This window comes from Pongo pygmaeus, chromosome 4 (assembly GCF_028885625.2).
Source record: "Pongo pygmaeus isolate AG05252 chromosome 4, NHGRI_mPonPyg2-v2.0_pri, whole genome shotgun sequence".
In the NCBI taxonomy this organism is placed as follows: domain Eukaryota; kingdom Metazoa; phylum Chordata; class Mammalia; order Primates; family Hominidae; genus Pongo; species Pongo pygmaeus.
The window spans coordinates 101047203-101065617 of NC_072377.2; the positions used below are offsets into that span (position 1 = coordinate 101047203).

Here is an 18415-nt window from a genome sequence, read left to right on the forward strand (position 1 = left end):
AATGCACAGGGGTGACATTTGATTATGTGAAAGGCATTGCAGGAATGAGCATGTAGGCTCTTATAGTCCAACTTCTGGCAAAAACATGATGAAATGTTATATGGTGAAAATAGCATTTAAGATGGTTTCTGAACTGACAAAGAAAAGTGTAAGCACATTGCTTTAGGAGAAATCTTCTTTCATTTTTCCCCCCTGGTTTTGCTTCTCAAGTCATATTTTGGAGGGCCAAATGGGTGAAGGGGCCAGATTTGGCAGCCAACCACCCAAACACCTTTTCAAAACATACTTGATTCAGGAAATTCTGGATCTTTTTAAGCAAAGATGTTAACAGTCCTCCTGAGAGCCTTAAAATATGATGATTTAAACATAAGGAAAAGGGGACCCTAAAATGATCAGAGAAATCACCAAGAGGCCTCCCTGCTGAAGTTTTCAGTTTTTCATTTTGTTTCCTGTTTCTTTTTTTTTTTTTTTAAGACCACAGGAGGATGTTGAATTTATTACCTAAGGGAAGAGCTATCATTTTGGGTCAAAATTTATGAGATGATAGGAAAATTTATACTTCTCCGGGTAGCAAAAACAAAAACAAAAACAATAACACTAGAATTTCTTACACTCATATCTTCTAGATCCATTCACCAGTCTGTCAAATGCGTTATATTCTAGATAGAGTATAATGAATGTATGAACAAATATAATGCATGCCTGGGTGTGAGTACTGCCAAATCTTGGTTATTTATGGTCCTAAGAGTCGGGTGGGGAAAAAGTTGCTATGCATAAATTAAATCCAGAGAGAATCATAAGATATTTTTAATCAATACTTTTAAATTCATCCATTTTCAAAACTTTAACCACAGATATGAACAAAATAATATCAGCTGATTTTACTGTTACTGACTTTTCCTTCCTAGCCCACTATCTTGCAGACTTAGGTGAATGATCTTAGCTGACTATTGGTTACATACAAGAATGGACAAACATTAACTTCATTTATTCTTTGGATTTGTTATTCATTCATTTGGCTATTCACTTAACACAATTTATTAGGCACTTTATGCACTGTATGCGAAACACAGTGCTTGAGGTCATGGGGAACTTAAGGATACACACCCCATCCCTGGAACTTACATTTCAGTAAAGGGAAAGAACATGCACATAGGTAAGTGGAGCATACGGTAGAAAACATTAAGCCTAGTAGAGAAACAGAGAACACTGCTTTGGGAAATCACAGGAGGCAGGGAGTTCCATCAGGGAGATTCAGAGAAAACTTTTTGTTTTCTCTGAAAAATTGTTGTGGTGTCCTGGAAGATGGTCAGGGTTTAGACATGAAGAGAAGGTGGCGATAGCATTTCCTAAGTAGATCTCGAGTGAGTATGGGAATGGCTAGAAGAGGTCAAGACATGCATGAGGAACAGTTAGGTAGAAGCATCAAGTGTCAGAAGAGGAAATCAGGGAGATAAAACTGGAAGGGAAAGTTGGACCAGCTGTAGAATCTTTATTGCCAGAGTAAGGAATGTATGCTTTAATAAGAAAGTAATAGGGAGCCATCGAAGCCCCCCTTTTTACTTTTTATTTTGAAATAAATGCTATGCTTATATAAGAATGGCAAAGATTGTAAAGAGTTCCCAGAAAGTAGTCCATATCCTCTAAGTTTTCATGTTTCAATGAATAATGATTTATATAGTATTCTTATATTACACTCCTGTGATTATATCCTCTCTTTAATGCTTAGCGTGGTGTGTCTTTTTTCCTCAATCAGAAATGCCAAAGACCTATCTTTCTTATTTGTCTTTTCAGATAAATAGTTTTTGATTTTGTTAACCAAGTTTGCCAGTTTTTGTCCCATTTCAGGGAGCTAATGCCCCCTGAAGTTTCCCTAAAGCTACGTATATGTTCAATCTAATTTTAAAAACAGATAGTGTACATATGCAGTATCAAAAAAGTCCCTTGATCTACCTTTAAGCAGAATGCTGTCTCTAAGTCCCACATAACCACAGAGCTGTGCTTTTCTTTTGTTATGATTCTGCCTGGAATATGGTGGGCCATTTCAATTTGACAACCTATGCTTTTCTTTAACTCGAAGAAAATTGCCTCTGTTATTTATTTCCTCCCCTCTATTTCCTTTGTCTCTTTCTAGAGCTCTTACTAAATTGATGTTTACCTCCAAAATTTATCTGCATGTCTCCTGTACTGTCTTCCATCTCTGTCTTTTTGCTCTAAGTTCTGGAAGACTTTACTTAGTTATTCCTTACTAATTTGGCTGTCTATGTCTGCTCCTCTATTTGCTCCTCTTGATTCTTTATCCTTATTGTTCTAATTTGGCAATCATATTTCATTTTCTTGCTCCCTGCTTGCTCCATTTTAATAGCTGTTTTAGAGAGAAATATCCTTTCAAAATTTTCTGAGGATATTAACTGTAATACTCTTTTACATTCTGTGCTGCTTGAATTGTTTTGTTCTTTTGTTTGCTTGCCTTTGGTCTTTTATGCATTTGGTTTTCCTCAAATGTTTGGTGATCTTAAGTTCATTGACATAGATGGACAAACAAGTACATTAGTTTAGATGGCTGACAAAACCTTCCTGTATGCTTGAGAATGTCTGTTGCTCTACAGGGGCTCCGCTGAATGAGAGGACAGCTGGGTGCTTCGTATTGAATGGGGTGTGTTGACAGGCAGACTTCACCTTAGGATGCTCAATAATGGACCTGCAGGCACATGTGGGTTGGAGAGCCTCTTCCTCAATGGCTGCCTTTCTTTCCCCTTTGCTGCCTCTCATCCGTGTCTTTGGTGTCTAGGGTTACATCAAGCTCTGTTCTGAGGCTTCTATACCCACATTCAAATCATCCTCCTCAGTCAATTCACTTTCATTCACCAGAGGTAAAAACACACTGCTGACTACTGTTCAGAGTGGGGAAGGCAACACCTCACTGGCTGGATGGGTCGGAAGTTTTGAAAGCAGTTTTTGATTAGCCTTAAAATTACCCCAGGACTGCCTCCTGCTCTTTGCATTTGTTCATGTAAACCTGGAGTTTCTCTAGCTCTTCTTGACTTTCAAAGTACATTTCTCCTATATATATTTAGACTGTGCCATCTTTGCCCCTAATAATTTGATTCTACTCTCATCTCCTGGAATTGCCTCAAAGTTCATCTCTTCCAATGGCACCCTTTCTTCTTGCCTAGCACTATTGTGAATTTACTTATCTTAAAACATGTCTTTGACATTTTAGGGAATTTCAGACTAGAAAAGAGTTTGAAGAATGTGCTAAGTCCACTCCATCTTGATTCAACCTTGAGACTTTTTAAATTTTTATTTTATATTCTAAGAGTTCATCTGTTGATTCTGGCCCATCTTTGCAGGCTGTTTGAGAACTGTCTGAATATTCAGTGGCTCAGTTTTCGTTGTCCTTCCCAGCTTTAATTATGGCTTAGATGTCTGGAAGCCACTGATGCCAGTTTGACCAGAACATGTTTTGTCTCCAACTCCTCACTGGATAATAGGCAACGTGGTCCTATTTTCACAAGCAGTGCTGACCACAAGAGTAGGAAGGAGCCCTCTAAATCCTTACTGAAGGACACTGTCTCTACTTCTAAACCCCTATTTTACTCTAACAACTGTAATCTACTGTAATCTAATTTGTATCCCATTTTCTCCATTGACATTACTTTTCGGAAGGTTAATAAGGATTTCACATTCATCACAGTCAGTGGAAACATCTCACTGGACATCTGTCCTGTGGCTGACCGCTGCTCACTTCATCCTCAGTCTCAAGATGTCACATCTCTCAGTTTCCATAAATCCCCTCTTCTGGTTCTTTGTCTTTTTCTGGGCAATCTCTGGGCTTTTTAGAGAAATCTTTCTCCTTTTATTTCCCCCACTAAAACTGTTCCTAAGAGCATTCCTTGATCATCTTCTCACACCACACATTCTCACTTGGCAGTGGTACCTGTAGCTGTGGCTTCAGCTTAGAAATGTAGAAGTTCAACCCATATCTCTTTCTTGAGCTTCAGGTCTGACTTTTTTTTTTTTTTGGATAGGGGAGGGCAATTGCTCTTCTCTGTTTGACTTCCAGGCACTTCATACTTTCTTCATCCTCACCTTTCACATACCTGCTCCACTTCCTCCTGTGTTTCCCACCCAGTGCCCAAAGCCAGGGCTGACCACTGGTAAAGGTGAAGGTGAAGAGACTTCATTAGGCATGAAAGTAGCATCCCAACTTTCACTCCTAATGAAGTCCCTTCACCGTTAGTTCCTGAACATACTGTGTTTGCAGCTCGTCTCCATGGGCACTCATCACTTTCAGCCTCTCAGCCATTTAAATCGTTTAAATCCAAGGCATCTTCATGCTGTGACCCAAGTAATCTTTCTGAAGTACATTTGGATACATCACTCTTCTGCTCAGAATCCTTCAAAGGTTCTGATTTTATGTAGAATAAAACCTGTACTGCTTTGCAAAGTATGAAGATCTCTTATGGTTTGATGTGAGTGCCTACCTGTCCTCCCCTAACCGTTCCTTGCCACACACATTAACCCTTATGCTTCCCTAATTCTGAAAATGCTGTGGTTCCCTATGCTAAGAATGTCATTTTCCCTTTTCCCATTGGCCAAGACATCATCAACTGAATGCCTCAGTTCACATTTATATTTCCTGTGAATCCTTCTTTGACTTCCCCGAGGCAGCATAGGTTTGTAGGTCTGTTTATTAAATTATACCCTTCCCTCACTCAATGAAGGATTTGAAACCATGTAAAACAGATACACCTGGTAACAGGATACAATAAATGAGTGACTTAATAAGTTCAAAGGGAGAGTAAAGGTAAAAATATAAATAGTATCAGGTATGACGTTAGTCTTAAAAATTATATGATACTAAGTTCTGTAGACTTACACTACAAAAAAATAACCTGAAAATTTGCCTTGGGCTTTTTAGTTGACAAACTAAGAGAGAAACTTGATTGCTTATGAGTTTCACGATATCCATAAGCAAGAAATAAAACATCTTTGCCAGTTATTGAAAATTGAGGGATAATTTACTCAATTAAAAGGATATTTATAAAGGATATTGGCAAATTTAATTCCTTTCCTGTTGTTTTCATTCATAGGATATGGTACAACTTTGTTCACTATTTCCAAGAAAATATGTAATGTTACCAGTTTACAAAAAGGTTTACTTTATTTTAACCCAATGAACTTTCACTGACAAATTAATGGCTACTTCTTACCTGAAAGTTGCCAAAACAGCTTCCCCCTGGGAGGGTCACGTAACTCACAAAGGGAGGCCCAGGAGCTGGCAGTGACTCATAGACCACCACACCTTCACTTGGGAATGCAGCCCTCTGCTGCTGCTTGCTTTCCCAAAATTCCTGTAACATTGACACAACGTTCACTGAAAAAGACAAGAAACACCATCAGTTATTAAGGATGGACATAATCTGGTACAAAACCAAAATTTTATTTGCAAGCTGGATTCTGTAGCATGACAGTTCCAGTTTAAGTAGATCTGGGTATGTGGATAGTGGGGTGGGGGGGCTTTTAGCTGTGAAAGAATATACTTTATTTAAATATATTTTTAAAGTATGTTAAAATATACAAATTAAACCTGTTATTTACAAATGCAAATGTGTATATTTCTTAATGAGTAAGGCTCAAGAAGTGGTTTTGGTACCCTAATTAAAACAATATAGCAGTATTTCAAATTTACTCTATAAATTAATTTTTAATATAAAAATTAAAAATCTCATTCTGCTTTGAACATTTGTCTTAATAGACTTTATCCAGAGCTGTGATTATCTGTGGTCCTCTTTCTCATTTCTCATAGATTCTTAAGCCTGCAAAGATTTAAGAAGAGAAAGTCAGAAAGAAGGGAACTCTTTCATGCTCCTTCCACCCCAGTCTAAACGAGAATGAAAGGCAGTTGTGGAATAAGCAGGAGGCTGGAAAAATCCATGAGTGAAACTAATAACATGAAGACCTTGTTAAGAACAAGGTCTGTTCGAGTATTTCAGAAAACATAGTAATGGCTAGAGCCATATGTTTTAGATTAAATGACCTGTGATAGCCCACAGAAGTTCCAGATCAAATTAGGTTAGTTTGTTTATCCTGTACTGCAAATTAAATTGTAGAAATTAACAAGGATAATAGAATTGTAGAGTCAAAAGTGACCTTATAGGTCATGTAGGCAAAGCCCTGCCTAATGCAGGAATTCCTTGCCAGCATTCCTGACAGCTGCTCATCTGGCCTGTACCTGAACATGTGGAAGGACCTAGTACTTGCCACAACCTGAGGCAGCCTATTTCAACTGCTAATGTTTCTGTGAAAAGGTCCTTGTAGGAGTGAACTGAAATCTGCTTTCCTGTAAGGTTCATGCAGAGGGTCTACTTCTCATTTCTGAGGCCTCAAAAAGTTTATTTCCTTATCCACATGGGAGCCCACCACATGTTTGAAAGCAGTATAGGACATCTGTTGTTTTGCTTGCCTGGCATTCACTTCCCTGCTTCTGGAAATAGCACCAAGATTTTCCTTGAAGAATCATGTAGTCTCTAGGGGTGCAGGTGGGAATTTGGCCATAGCCAAGCCATTTAGGGACAATGAATGTGTTGAAAATGTTGAAAGTTTCCTTTTTTCAGTGGGGTTTCTGGAGCGGTAGGAGGTAAGCATGGTGCTGCCCGAGCAAGAAGAAAATCTGGCTGAGAAGAAAGCCCAGAGAACGGTTCAGTAAAGAGATGGAGGAAGGCTAAGTTTTGATGACATAGTTTGAGCTCCTGGTTCCAGCTACGCCCGTAATCCAGGATCCTTGATTGGACTTGAAGTTATCTAACCCATCTGCTTTTTCCTTAAGCCATTTTCAAGTGACATCTCTCGCTTGCATATGAAAAGTACACTAAACAGACAACACTCATGTTTTTTCAAGTTCTAGATTAAATAGTTTTTGCTCTTTCAAACATGCTTTGTGTAACATGGCATCTATGCCCTTTGCCATTATCCTGAATATATTCTTGGATCTGCTTTAAAATTCTGGACAGTGACATTTTTCAGAGAGTCTGGAGTATCTCAGAGTGTGATCTGGAGGCAAAATCATTGTATAGCCACTTTCTAAGCGTTTACTAGAGCACTAGGTGTCTGCACCTCCTCCGTAGGTCACTGATCAGCTTCATGGTGTATAGTTCAGGCAAATTCTGGCAACTCCTAAGGAACTGGTTGCCTGTGTATAGTTAAAAACTGCAGTGTTTAGTAATTTAAGAAGTGATTTGGGAAAGAAATTGGGAAAATGTTAACAGTAGTGAGGGGATACTTGAATTAATCAATAAAATAGGTATCGAATGGTCAAGTGGAGAAATGGTCATTACAGAGCTTTTTAATTTTTTTGAAAATATTTGAAATAATATTTTCTTTTCTTTTTTTTTTGAGACAGAGTCTTGCTCAGTTGCCCGGGCTGGAGTGCAGTGGCATGATCTCAGCTCACTGCAAGCTCTGCCTCCCTGGTTCACGCCATTCTCCTGCCTCAGCCTCCCGAGTAGCTGGGACTACAGGTGCCCGCCACTATGCCCGGCTAATTTTTTTGTATTTTCAGTAGAGACAGGATTTCACTGTTAGCCAGGATGGTCTCGATCTCCTGACCTTGTGATCCGCTCGTCTCGGCCTCCCAAAGTGCTGGGATTACAGGCGTGAGCCACTGTGCCCAGCCTGAAATAACATTTTCTACTAGTTGATGTAACTCAAAATAGAATTAGAACTATTATCTTCTAAACTATTTTTCTGTCCCCTACTCTCCTCCTTTCCCTCCCACCCCTGAGGAAACAAATATCTATGAGCTAGCTGACTTGAGTCTCTGCTTGCAGTTGACCTCCAGAAGTCAGCAGAGATGTCCTAAAGATTGAAGGCTGTAACTAATGCCAGTAGCCTGTTGCTCTTCTTGTCAACAAGGACTATTAGCCTCCTACTTTGTCAGTCAGTTGTTGACTGGTGTTTAGCTGAGAAGTGGGGTAGGAAGTTGAGGACCCATGATAATCTAGGTAAAATGCATGATAATCTAGGGAAAATGAACACAAGAATTTTGGCATGTAAAGCTCTTGGGATTAAAGAGTTTGAAGGTATGCACTAAGTCAGATTTCTGTGTGAATAAAAGTTAAAGTTTTCAAATTTTTCATTCTGCAATTTTGTAAGATTTCTCTGATGATCCCATAGATGTCATCACCCGCCAAGAGTGCAATATATATACATACAGACACACAATCCATCTTTCTATCTCTATCTGTTCTTGTCGACTTGAAAACCAGACAAATGAAGTGCAGAAGGAAGAAGGCCAGCTTGCTGTTTGGAATTCCAAAGATTGGTATATCAGAAAATGCTCTATTTATGAAACACATGCTTCTTTATTTTGGGGGGTAGCATCAACAAGGTTTGTGGACAATTTCAAAGAAAATATGAGCAGAGGGTCAAGAGCTGCTGAAGAAAATCACCCAAGTTTGAGAACAGGCATCAATCAATACATAGTTAATCTCTAAGTGCAGTTGCACCTTCAGTGCCCAGCCAATGACCCTGCCTTCCATGTTACAGAATAAACTTGAGCTACCAAGTGTGCAATATCCATCCCTATGTCTAGGAACCCATCTGCACAAATGCTCAGCTCCACCTTATTTCCTACAGTCTCAAATGAATTTGAGGCTGCTTTTCCTGGAAATTGTTCTCTTAGTCACTCCCATGGCCTATTTTTAAAAGTTCCCTCCTTATTCACTCTTTCCCAGCAGCCAAAAGTGTGCTCAAAACAACTATTAAATGAATAAACGAATGAATCAATCAATCAATTAAATGAAACACTCAATCTTGGAACTACGTCTGGCTACTAGTTATTAAAATGCTCCCAATATAGCCAAACTGCTAGAAAGAATATTCCACATTGACTGTCTCTGCTTCCTTATGTTCCATTTATTTTTAACCCACCGCAAGTAATGTAGGCTTTCCTCTACATTATTCTGCTGAAATTCCTACAAATAGTACCAATTCCTGGTTTTCAGTCCTTATTTACTTGACTTCTTAGCTGTGTTTGACAAAGCTGATAACTTTCTTCTAGAAAGCTTGTCTCCCTAGGCTTTTCCGCCTCAGTCTGCATCTCTTCCTAATCATTTCTCCTTGGTGTCTTTTGTGGATTTCTCTTCCTCTGCTCACTACTCATGTTGGCTAGCATGGAAATCTTGTCTTGTCTCCTCTTGCTTCTCTTCCAGCTATTCTCCTTGAATGACAGAACCCACCATAATATACACAGACAGCTCCCAAACTATTCTCCTGCATCTCCAATTTTGTTATCAGACACTGCCATTTGGATGTTGCAAAAACTCAACATATTTTCAAACTCAACTCATTTTCTTTTTCATAAACTCTTCTCTTCCTCCTGAATTACTTTTCTTTCTCCTGGGTTACAAAAAAAAGTGATGTTATCATCTACCTAGTTACCTAAATCAGAAACTGGGCATAAACCTTAAACTTCATTTCCTCTTTCAATATCTAATAAATGCCCAAGTTTTGTCAGTTTCGTATCCTGATGTCTCCCATCAGCATCAGTTTCTTTCAGTCTGTACTACCATTACTGCATTGGTTCATGCTCACTGTATCTCATCAAGCATACCACAATACCCTCCTGACTCCAACCAGCCTCCCATCCAACCTATACTCCTACTGTTTTCAGGGTAATATCACTGAATCTCATAGCCAATCAAATCACTCACATCTTCAAGTCCTTCTGTGGGTCCCTTATTAACTATGGAATGAATAACTCCTTGGCAAGGCGTAGAAGACCCTATGTCTCACTATTCTCTCTTGTCCTAACCTCCCCTCCCCAAGTTCACCCTTCAGGTTCCTCACTCCCTATGCTTCTTATGCTTCTCAAAAGCCAGTACTTCCATTCATCCTCCTGGAATGCCCTTCTTTCCTCTGTCTATTGTCTTCTTGAATGGTACCTACTCTTTTTCAAGACTTGCTTCCAGCATCAGTTTCTCAAAAACAAAAATAAAATAATCTCAAAGCCCTTGCTAATGAAAGTGCACGCCCTACCCCCAAGAAACATCATGGATATCACTTAGGAACTTGTTAAAAATGCAGGATCTCAGGCTCCACCCTAGGCCTTCTGAAATATAATCTGCTTCTTAACAAGATTAAAAAACAAAACAAAACTGGTGCATGTTAAAATTTGAGAGGCCTTGCTGTAGGAAGAAGTGACCATTCCTATCCTCCCAATGTGCCTATTATATGCATTTTCCCATTTCATCCTTACAGCACCCCCTTGAAATAGGTATTATCATTCACATCCTACAAAGGAAAAAAAAAGAAGTTGAAGGTGTAATCACACAGCTACTAAGTCTTAGACCTAGGATTTTTAACCTAGTTTTGCTTCTATAGTCCATGTTCTTGGTTTATCCTGAGATACTCCGTAATATAATAGAACTTAAGTTATTTTCATGCTGTCTATCGGTAATAATAGACAATGCTCATTGGAGAAAGAATTATATCATTTCCCCACAACCCCTGGAACATAGTAGAAACATAATAAATGTTAGTCAAGTATTTGAATGTTATCAAAGGTATAGAAGATGGGCTGCATTTGTGAGGTTGTTGGTACTGTAGGCATGAGAGCCTTCCCCAAGAATTACTTCATTTACCTTTTTCCGTGGGTCATTTTTCTGACATTTGTTCTTGACAAAGTCAAATGAAAGAAAAGACTTTATTTGCATATTTTCAAACAAGTCATATGACACGTTTCCAGCTTGGAATTGTCATACGGAATGAGCAGTCCATGTGCATGTAAACAGATATCCTTATCATCAATCTTCAGCCAACTGCTCTGGTTTAAACAATGGTGTAAATACCCACAAACTGGCTCAGGAGGGGCTGTGACTGAGCCTCTCATTCCAGCCCTTTCTTTCAAAGAACAAAGGAGGGACCTCGAGAAATAAGACTCAATGACAGAGATTGCTGAGGGGCTTGGTTTCCCTGGTAGAGGGACATGAGCCTTCTGGCAAGGCCAGGTCTCTGCCTGGTTGTGCCTTCCACCTCAGGGTCAGGAAGCTACAGTCGGAAACACATTATCTATGGCTTTGCATTATTTCTCCGAAAGTTTAGTAAAGTTCTTTTTGAAAAGTTTCCACTCTCTCCCAGTGGACACTAAGGTGAAGGGACTTTATCCACAGCCAGGACAAGATAAATCAGTCATACAGCGAATCTAGACACTGGACACAGGAAGCAGTGACTCCTAAGCTTGGAGCTCTGGAGAAAGCAGAGGGGTAGCAGTTGGGCTGACACTGAATTAAGGATGAGCTGAGCAACACTTCTGGTTCTGCCTTTAACTTTCACAAATCATCTTTTGGGTTTGCTTTTGTCAAGGTAACTGATGTTTAACTGATAAAGTTACAATAAAGAAGCAGAATATCAAATCCCTTGCCGAGGCAAGGGACGTTAAGAAGTAGAAGGAGAGAGAAGTGTTAGGAGGAATATTAATAATAGCATGAAATCCAGTTCCTTTTTGTGATTTCTATCAGCTTAGAACTGCTGACAGTAAAGAAAGCAGTGTACCTCTGAAGTGACTTTGCAGATCGAGCTTCTTAATTCATTCTATTACCCCTAATTGCTTTCTCTAACACGGTGATAGGCCCCTACAGGAGTTTTAAATGTTTTGTGTTTCAATAGCAAGAAAATGTGCTATGTAGTTTATAGAAATTAGTGTGGCTACTTTCTTCTTCATTGTATTTTGAAATTTAAACACAACAGAGTTTTCAGAGTAGTATTAGATCCCCAAGCAAGTCTCTTGTAAGTGAGGTTTTCATTTTCCCCTTCCTGAAGCTTCCTTTTTTTTATTATAAAGTTCAGCATTGAGGCTTTCCCAGTTAACTGATGAAGACATCCAGCAACATGGAACACCTTGGTTATTTAACCCTTGACCCTCTCCAGCAGAAATTCCTGATTGGCTTCAGCCTGGACAGTCTCATTACACCTCCCTGAACACATATTGCTTATTTGTTATCTGTACCTTGGTTCAAGTTCTCCCTCCTATTTTGAGTGTTGTGTCCCTCCCCTCCCTTCCTTCTATCCAGTCTACTCCCACACTTCAGGGGAAACGACACCTCCTCCATTGTGTCTTACTCGCTGGCTCCTACTCACATGTACCTGCTTTTCTGAACTCTTATTCCATGAGTGGCCCTATGTCTTAGCACTTAATATCCTATAAACCATGCTAATAAAATGGATGTGGTGCTCCTGGCTAAATGTATCCAGTCAGACTTGGCTGTACTTCCTTCTGGCCAGAGGAATGAAATGCCGTGTGGTAACAATTCATCTTACAGAATACAGTTTTCTGTTACTTAACTCACAGCAGACTGGAATTCTAGAGGGCAGCAACTCTGGCTCATTCTTCTCTGTAGCCTCCTTGGTATCCAGCACAGGCTGGATACTCACCTAGAAGCAGTCATTGAATTCATTTGGAATCTAAGAAACCTCGACATAGTCTAAACAGCTTTAGTGCAATTGAATGAACATGTAGAAAGTAAGTGAAGTCACTGTGATCCACAGCGTGGTCAGGACTTAATTCTGGAATAGGAGGTTTCATGGATAGACCACGATGGTGTTCACACAACATGGGTGTATTGGTGGCAACCATGTCTCAGCTGGGGATGGCAAAGTGGGTAGAGAGAGATGAAGCCTGGTCAGGGTAGAAACGTGGTTGCTGGCTGCCTACTCACTTGGGTTGTACCTTCACAAGAACTAATGCTTAGGAAAGTCCTGAACAGGGATAAAAAGTCTGTTTGTCTTGGATGCCAACACTAATTGATTTATGTTGACTGCCTGAAGCACTCTGTTGAAAAGAACTGAAAAATACCATATGGGATCAGTGGAACAGAACACCATAATTAACCTGCAATGTGGCATTGGCATGTCTATGTGCTGACCCTGACCTTGATGCTATGAAGTAATAGAAAAATCCAAGACAGGTCTCTGCCCACGGAGATTTACAATCCGACTGGAGAAATAATATATTCATCATATAATTAGTGAACAAAATATTAGAGTGCTAAATTGTGGAACAGAGATGATGTTAAAGTGACATGTAAAATGTAAAATTTATGGCCAAATAATTAAATAAATGCAAGGGGAAGAGTAGATGAATGTGGGCTGAAAAGGTCAGGAAAAATTTGTGTAGGAAAAAGGCCTAAGCTGAGCCCTTCTCAGAGGAATGAGGTTGAGGGAGGGATGGGTGAAGGGAGAGAAATAATGATACTCCCACTGAGGAACTGTGTAGGGAGCAATAGGAAAGAGTGCCAGTAGGAAGGGATATGATTTGACAAGAGACTGGGTGAGAGGACTTAGCTTCTTTTAATAACTGGATGTGAACCCTATTGCCCTGGTGTCCCAGCTTTACCCAAGCAGGAGAGAAGGGTAGGAACAGAGTCCCTTGTCCTTTGCCCTTGCCAAAGGTGCTGTGCTGCCTGTGGTGGCTCCATCCATGAAGAGGTGGAGCCACAAGGAAGGGCCTGGATCCCCAGACAGAATGTATGATTGCTGTTGTGTATCTGGGTGAGCCCAAGGTAGAACATTTCTCTGAGAGGGGCCTGGGCAGAAAAACCCACTAGAAGTGGGTAGGAGATGATTAAGCAAGAGAGTGTTCCTTCTGCAGCCTGGAAGGAGATGAAGCCTCTTCAGAGAAGGACATCAGTAATTGGACACCCAGAGGGCATCATACTCAACATTCAGGGCTTATCATTTGTGTATATATATGTAAAATTGTATTTTTAATTTCACAGATTGGACACAATGAGGATGCCAATAAGCATATATGATCTATGTTTCCATAGGGAAAGTTTGAGATGTAGAGAGTTTAAATGCTGCATGGATTACAGGGTTTGTTATAGAAGAGTCCTCAAATACAGGCATGAGTTCATTACACAATAAAATATGCACTGAATCTTGTCTCTCCACTTTTTATCAACAGACAGGAAGTTTCCTCAGTAGTTAAAAGCCTGTTCTCTGAAGCCAGACTGTCTGGGTTTGAATCCTGTTTCTATCACTGCAAGATATCTAACCACCCCATGCCTCAGTTCCTCATCTGTGGAACGTAGTGTCTACATCACTGCGGTGCTGTAAGGCTTAAAATGGAAAATGCTCAGAAAAGAACTTCACACATAGTAAGTACTAGAGTGTTAGCTATTATTTGTGACTGGAGGAAGTAAAGGAAGAAAAGAAAAGGCATGAATATATGTTTTCATATTGCATCTTTGAAACTAACGTTCCTGTATTGGAAACTAAGTCGTTAAATAGTCCAGAAATAGTCTACAACCTGAAGATTCTCTAATTGAACACATTGTGCTATTTATTTCCAAGACAGGTGCAGAGTTCAGGGATAGAAAAGAGAAAGATCTTTTGATAACATTCACTGGTAAAGTCAGAACTCCCTAATAGCCAGAAAATAAATGGATAAAATGCTACATGTCTCAAAATTTGAAAATGTGGATTTTTTTGGTCCCAATTTTTCACTTTCCAATGGATGCTAAAGGCAATAGACCTGCTCCTAGCAAAAACTACTATGAGGAGCTAATTTTATTTTAAATTAATTTTCATAACAGTGTATGCTTCAGGAAAGTAGAAACAATATAGTTCATTGCTTAGTTCAATTACCTAATATGACACAAGTCCTGCATAGAAGACAGTCATTTGTCCACAAAAAGGGATCTTAAAAATCCATTATAAATTTGATAGAAAAAAAAGAACAAATTTCTTTAAGACTTACATGGGGAAATATTCTAGCTGGGTAGAATTTCCCTTGTCAAAAACAAAGACAAATTGGAAAGGCTGCCATTTAAGGATAAATCATTAAGAGGCTTTCAAGATGATTACCATTTTTTTTTTTTTTTTGAGATGGAGTTTCACTTTTGTCGCCCAGCTGGTGTGTAATGGCGCTTTCTCAGCTCACTGCAGCCTCCACCTCCCGGGTTGAAGCGATTCTCCTGCCTCAGCTTCCTGAGTAGCTGGGAGTACAGGCACCTGCCACCACGCCCAGCTAATTTTTGTATTTTTAGTAGAGACGGTGTTTCACCATGTTGGTCAGGCTGGTCTTGAACTCCTGACCTCAGGTGATCCACCCGCCTTGGCCTCCCAAAGGGCTGGGATTATAGGCGTGAGCCACCGTGCCCAGTTGCCATATTTGTAAATTGATTATCTGCCTCTAAACATATGGATTTATGTTATATAATATTTTAATGTAACCTTTAATTAAATTATCCCTAGCAGGTGATATTTTTAAATAAAGTTAATTAGTATTTTGTATTTTAGCAATTCAATCATGTACAACTTGTTTTTACCAATGTTATTTCCTAGTTTTCTTGAGGAGCAACAGGAAAAGGAACCCTAAACAATTTAAAGGGCAAGCTCAAGGTGTGACGCTGATTTACCATTCATGAAAATGAGTTGAAAAATGCGGTACCTTTGGGTCTTGTGCTGGGCTTAGCTGAACCCCAGGACACTGACAAACAGAGTTGCTGTCTAGTTGTTTCTAACTATACTCAGCCTTTGCCAAGTTTTGGCCAGGCTAATGGAATCTTGTGGACACACAGGGTACAACATGTAGGAATCTCGGGCCCCTTTTTCTTTTGTGTAGACACTTTCAAAGGTAGCCACAGCACACAGCAGGACTGAGACAGCTTGGAGTCTTGCTTTGTTCCCAGCAGAGGGACTTTCCTTTGGTAACGCTCCCAGGTCAGAGCTTAACTCTTCAGCAACTGGAAAGCTGGTTGTGTTTCTTCTTATGTTTGCTTTTTTTTTTTCTTCTTTCATTCCCACTCCTTACCCCAAACATATTCCTGAGGAAATTATGATCCTTCAGGTTGTTTTACAAAGTTAACCTCTCAGGAGACTCTGCAAAACATGCAAAAGGGGTATCATACTTTGTTGTTTAATTTTCACCTTTAGAATTTAAAACCGATGAACTGTAAATCCATTTAGGGGAAAATTTAAATAACACTTATTTTATGTATATTTGGAACCACAGGGTAATTTTTTAAGGAAGGAGGGGGAAAATTAATGAATGTGTAAGAGGGAATCACAAAGACAAATTAAAAAGTTATTAAGTATACCATACTTAAGCAGCATGCCTGATTTCACATATGTGGTTTATATGTGCACATTGGGTCAAATGATGTCATTCAATCTCAAAAGCTGCATTAAATAGAAGCCTGATGTACCGTATTTATCCAATCAGAAAGTACATATATTTCTCACATTCTATTGGGTAATGACATTGCACTGTATTTAAAAGAGACTTTAGGCCAGGCGCAGTGGCTCACGCCTGTAATCCCAGCACTTTGGGAGGCTGAGGTGGGCGGATCACTTGAGGTCAGGAGTTTGAGACCAGACTGGCCAACATGGTGAAACCTCATCTCTACTAAAATTACAAAAATTAGCTAGGTGTGGTAGTGGGCGCCTGTAATCCCAGCTACTTGGTAGGCTGAGACAGGAGAATCCCTTGAACCCAGGAGGCAGAGGTTGCAATGAGCTGAGATCATGCCACTACACTCCAACCTGGGTGACAGAGCGAGACTCTGTCTCAAAATTAATTAAAAAAATAAATAAATAAATAAAAGAGACTTTAGAGGACCAGTGATTTTAGACAACCAATGAAGGATTAGTCACGCTGGTTGCTTTGTTCTTCGTAGTCAAAATGGTCAAATAAGTGTAAATGTGGCTTTGTATAATGCATCTTCCTTCCCTGGAAACAGTCATTATAAGAATGCTCAAGATCCTGCCACAGCTATCTAACCAGGGTTTATGCACAAGGCACAGAGTTTGGCTCTAAAGAGCATGGTGCATGCATGACTGGTGACTCACAGTTGGGGGTAGATCCAAAGGATGAATGTAAGGACGGGCAATTTAAGCCATTGTGCCAACATGGCATATGGAATGATTCTGAGAGAGTGTGATAGGGCCAATCCAAGGCGGAGCTCTAGCCGAGTGGGTGTGTTTGTCTTTAGAGCCCCGACTTTCTTGATGCTGTCTTCTGTATCATCTGGCTATCAACTTAACCCTGCATGTAATTAGCCTGTGATAATGGAGTCAGAAGATAAATGGCTTAAAAGGGTCTTGGTACAGTTTATTTCATCGTAAAGGAGAATACCTGACAATGGGAGAATCTTACCCCCTTTATGTGAGGAAGAAAAATCAACCATTGGCAATCCAAAAATTTCTGATTATGCGCCTGCTAGGTGTGTGTCCCTGTGGGAGTTACCTGGGGGTTACAGAAAAGTGCAAGGTACAGCTCTGCCCTCCTGGAACTTACAACTTAGGTGTGGACAAAAACACCACAGTGAAGCCATAACACTTAGTACAGAGACACATGAGGGAAATGCAAACTAAATAGCACAGGCCATAAGTGCCAAAGTAGTGGTGATGAAATGATGGTTTCTCACAGCTGCTTAACGGGATGAGATAGAAATAGGGATCAACTGATTATCATCGCAGGAGGAAATAAAAAACCAAAACCATAATTCAAACATTTCATGGACACCAGAGAAAAAAATATAAAGAACTATGGGGAGTGAAATAATTGTCTATTTTGTCAATCTTTCAATAGGATTCTTTTTTTTTCTTTTAAAATAGAAATGTTTTAACTACCTTGACAGACTAAACTTACATGGGCATTTGAACATGGAGGAAAAGAAGTAAGAGCGTTTGGGGTTAAAACGTCAATATGAAATGTATTACAAAAAAAGATTCTTTTATGAAAGGCTTCTAAAGTTGTCTTACATTTCTTAAATCAATCTGTAGCACATAATCAGTAAAACCGTGTCATTTAAACAGAAGATCATAACTTAGAAACTCACCCTTACGCATCTGTATCCTATTATGGGCTGTAACTTAACACATGAGTTTCAGAAGTTGTTAAAATTGAGTTCAGACTAACAAATCTTAACTGTTAAAAACAACAGCAACCACCACCAAAAACCTCTGGTGAGATGGGAGAGCAGTCAATGAAGAGGTCCCAGATTTGATCTCACAGGATAGGTGTCTATCATATTTATTTTGATCTGTTAAATCTTATCTATGAGAAATAAATGTACTAGGACAGATATAGCCATAAAGTGATCAAGAAGCTACCTATTTTTTCCATTTTGAAAGCCTGTCTTCTGGGGTTGAGACTTTTATACATTTGACTTTAAACTCTGTCAAATGTATATTTACTGAAAAAAAAAAAAAAAGAACCAGCTCTTATGCCATTGATAGCTGTACTAAAATTTACATTTCTTCCTTAGTATAAATTCAAATAAAAATAGTTAGGCCCTATGATAAATAAAGTAAAATTAGCATTTGAATAGGCTTCAGTCAAACAGACATCCATAGTTTAGATGCTAAAATTAGCAGAGTTCAAATTACTGTAATTAAGATGCACTCA

The 18415-nt window shown here is 39.4% G+C and overlaps 1 protein-coding gene across 1 annotated transcript in view; it reads right to left on the minus strand.

Annotated features, from left to right (window-relative positions):
• LIX1 (limb and CNS expressed 1) overlaps window positions 1–18415 on the minus strand; it is a 51216-nt gene that overhangs the window by 27648 nt on the left and 5153 nt on the right. The window contains exon 2 of the mRNA XM_054487804.2: window positions 5217–5380. Coding sequence (XP_054343779.1) covers window positions 5217–5380 — 164 coding nt within the window. The remainder of the gene's footprint in view (window positions 1–5216; window positions 5381–18415) is intronic.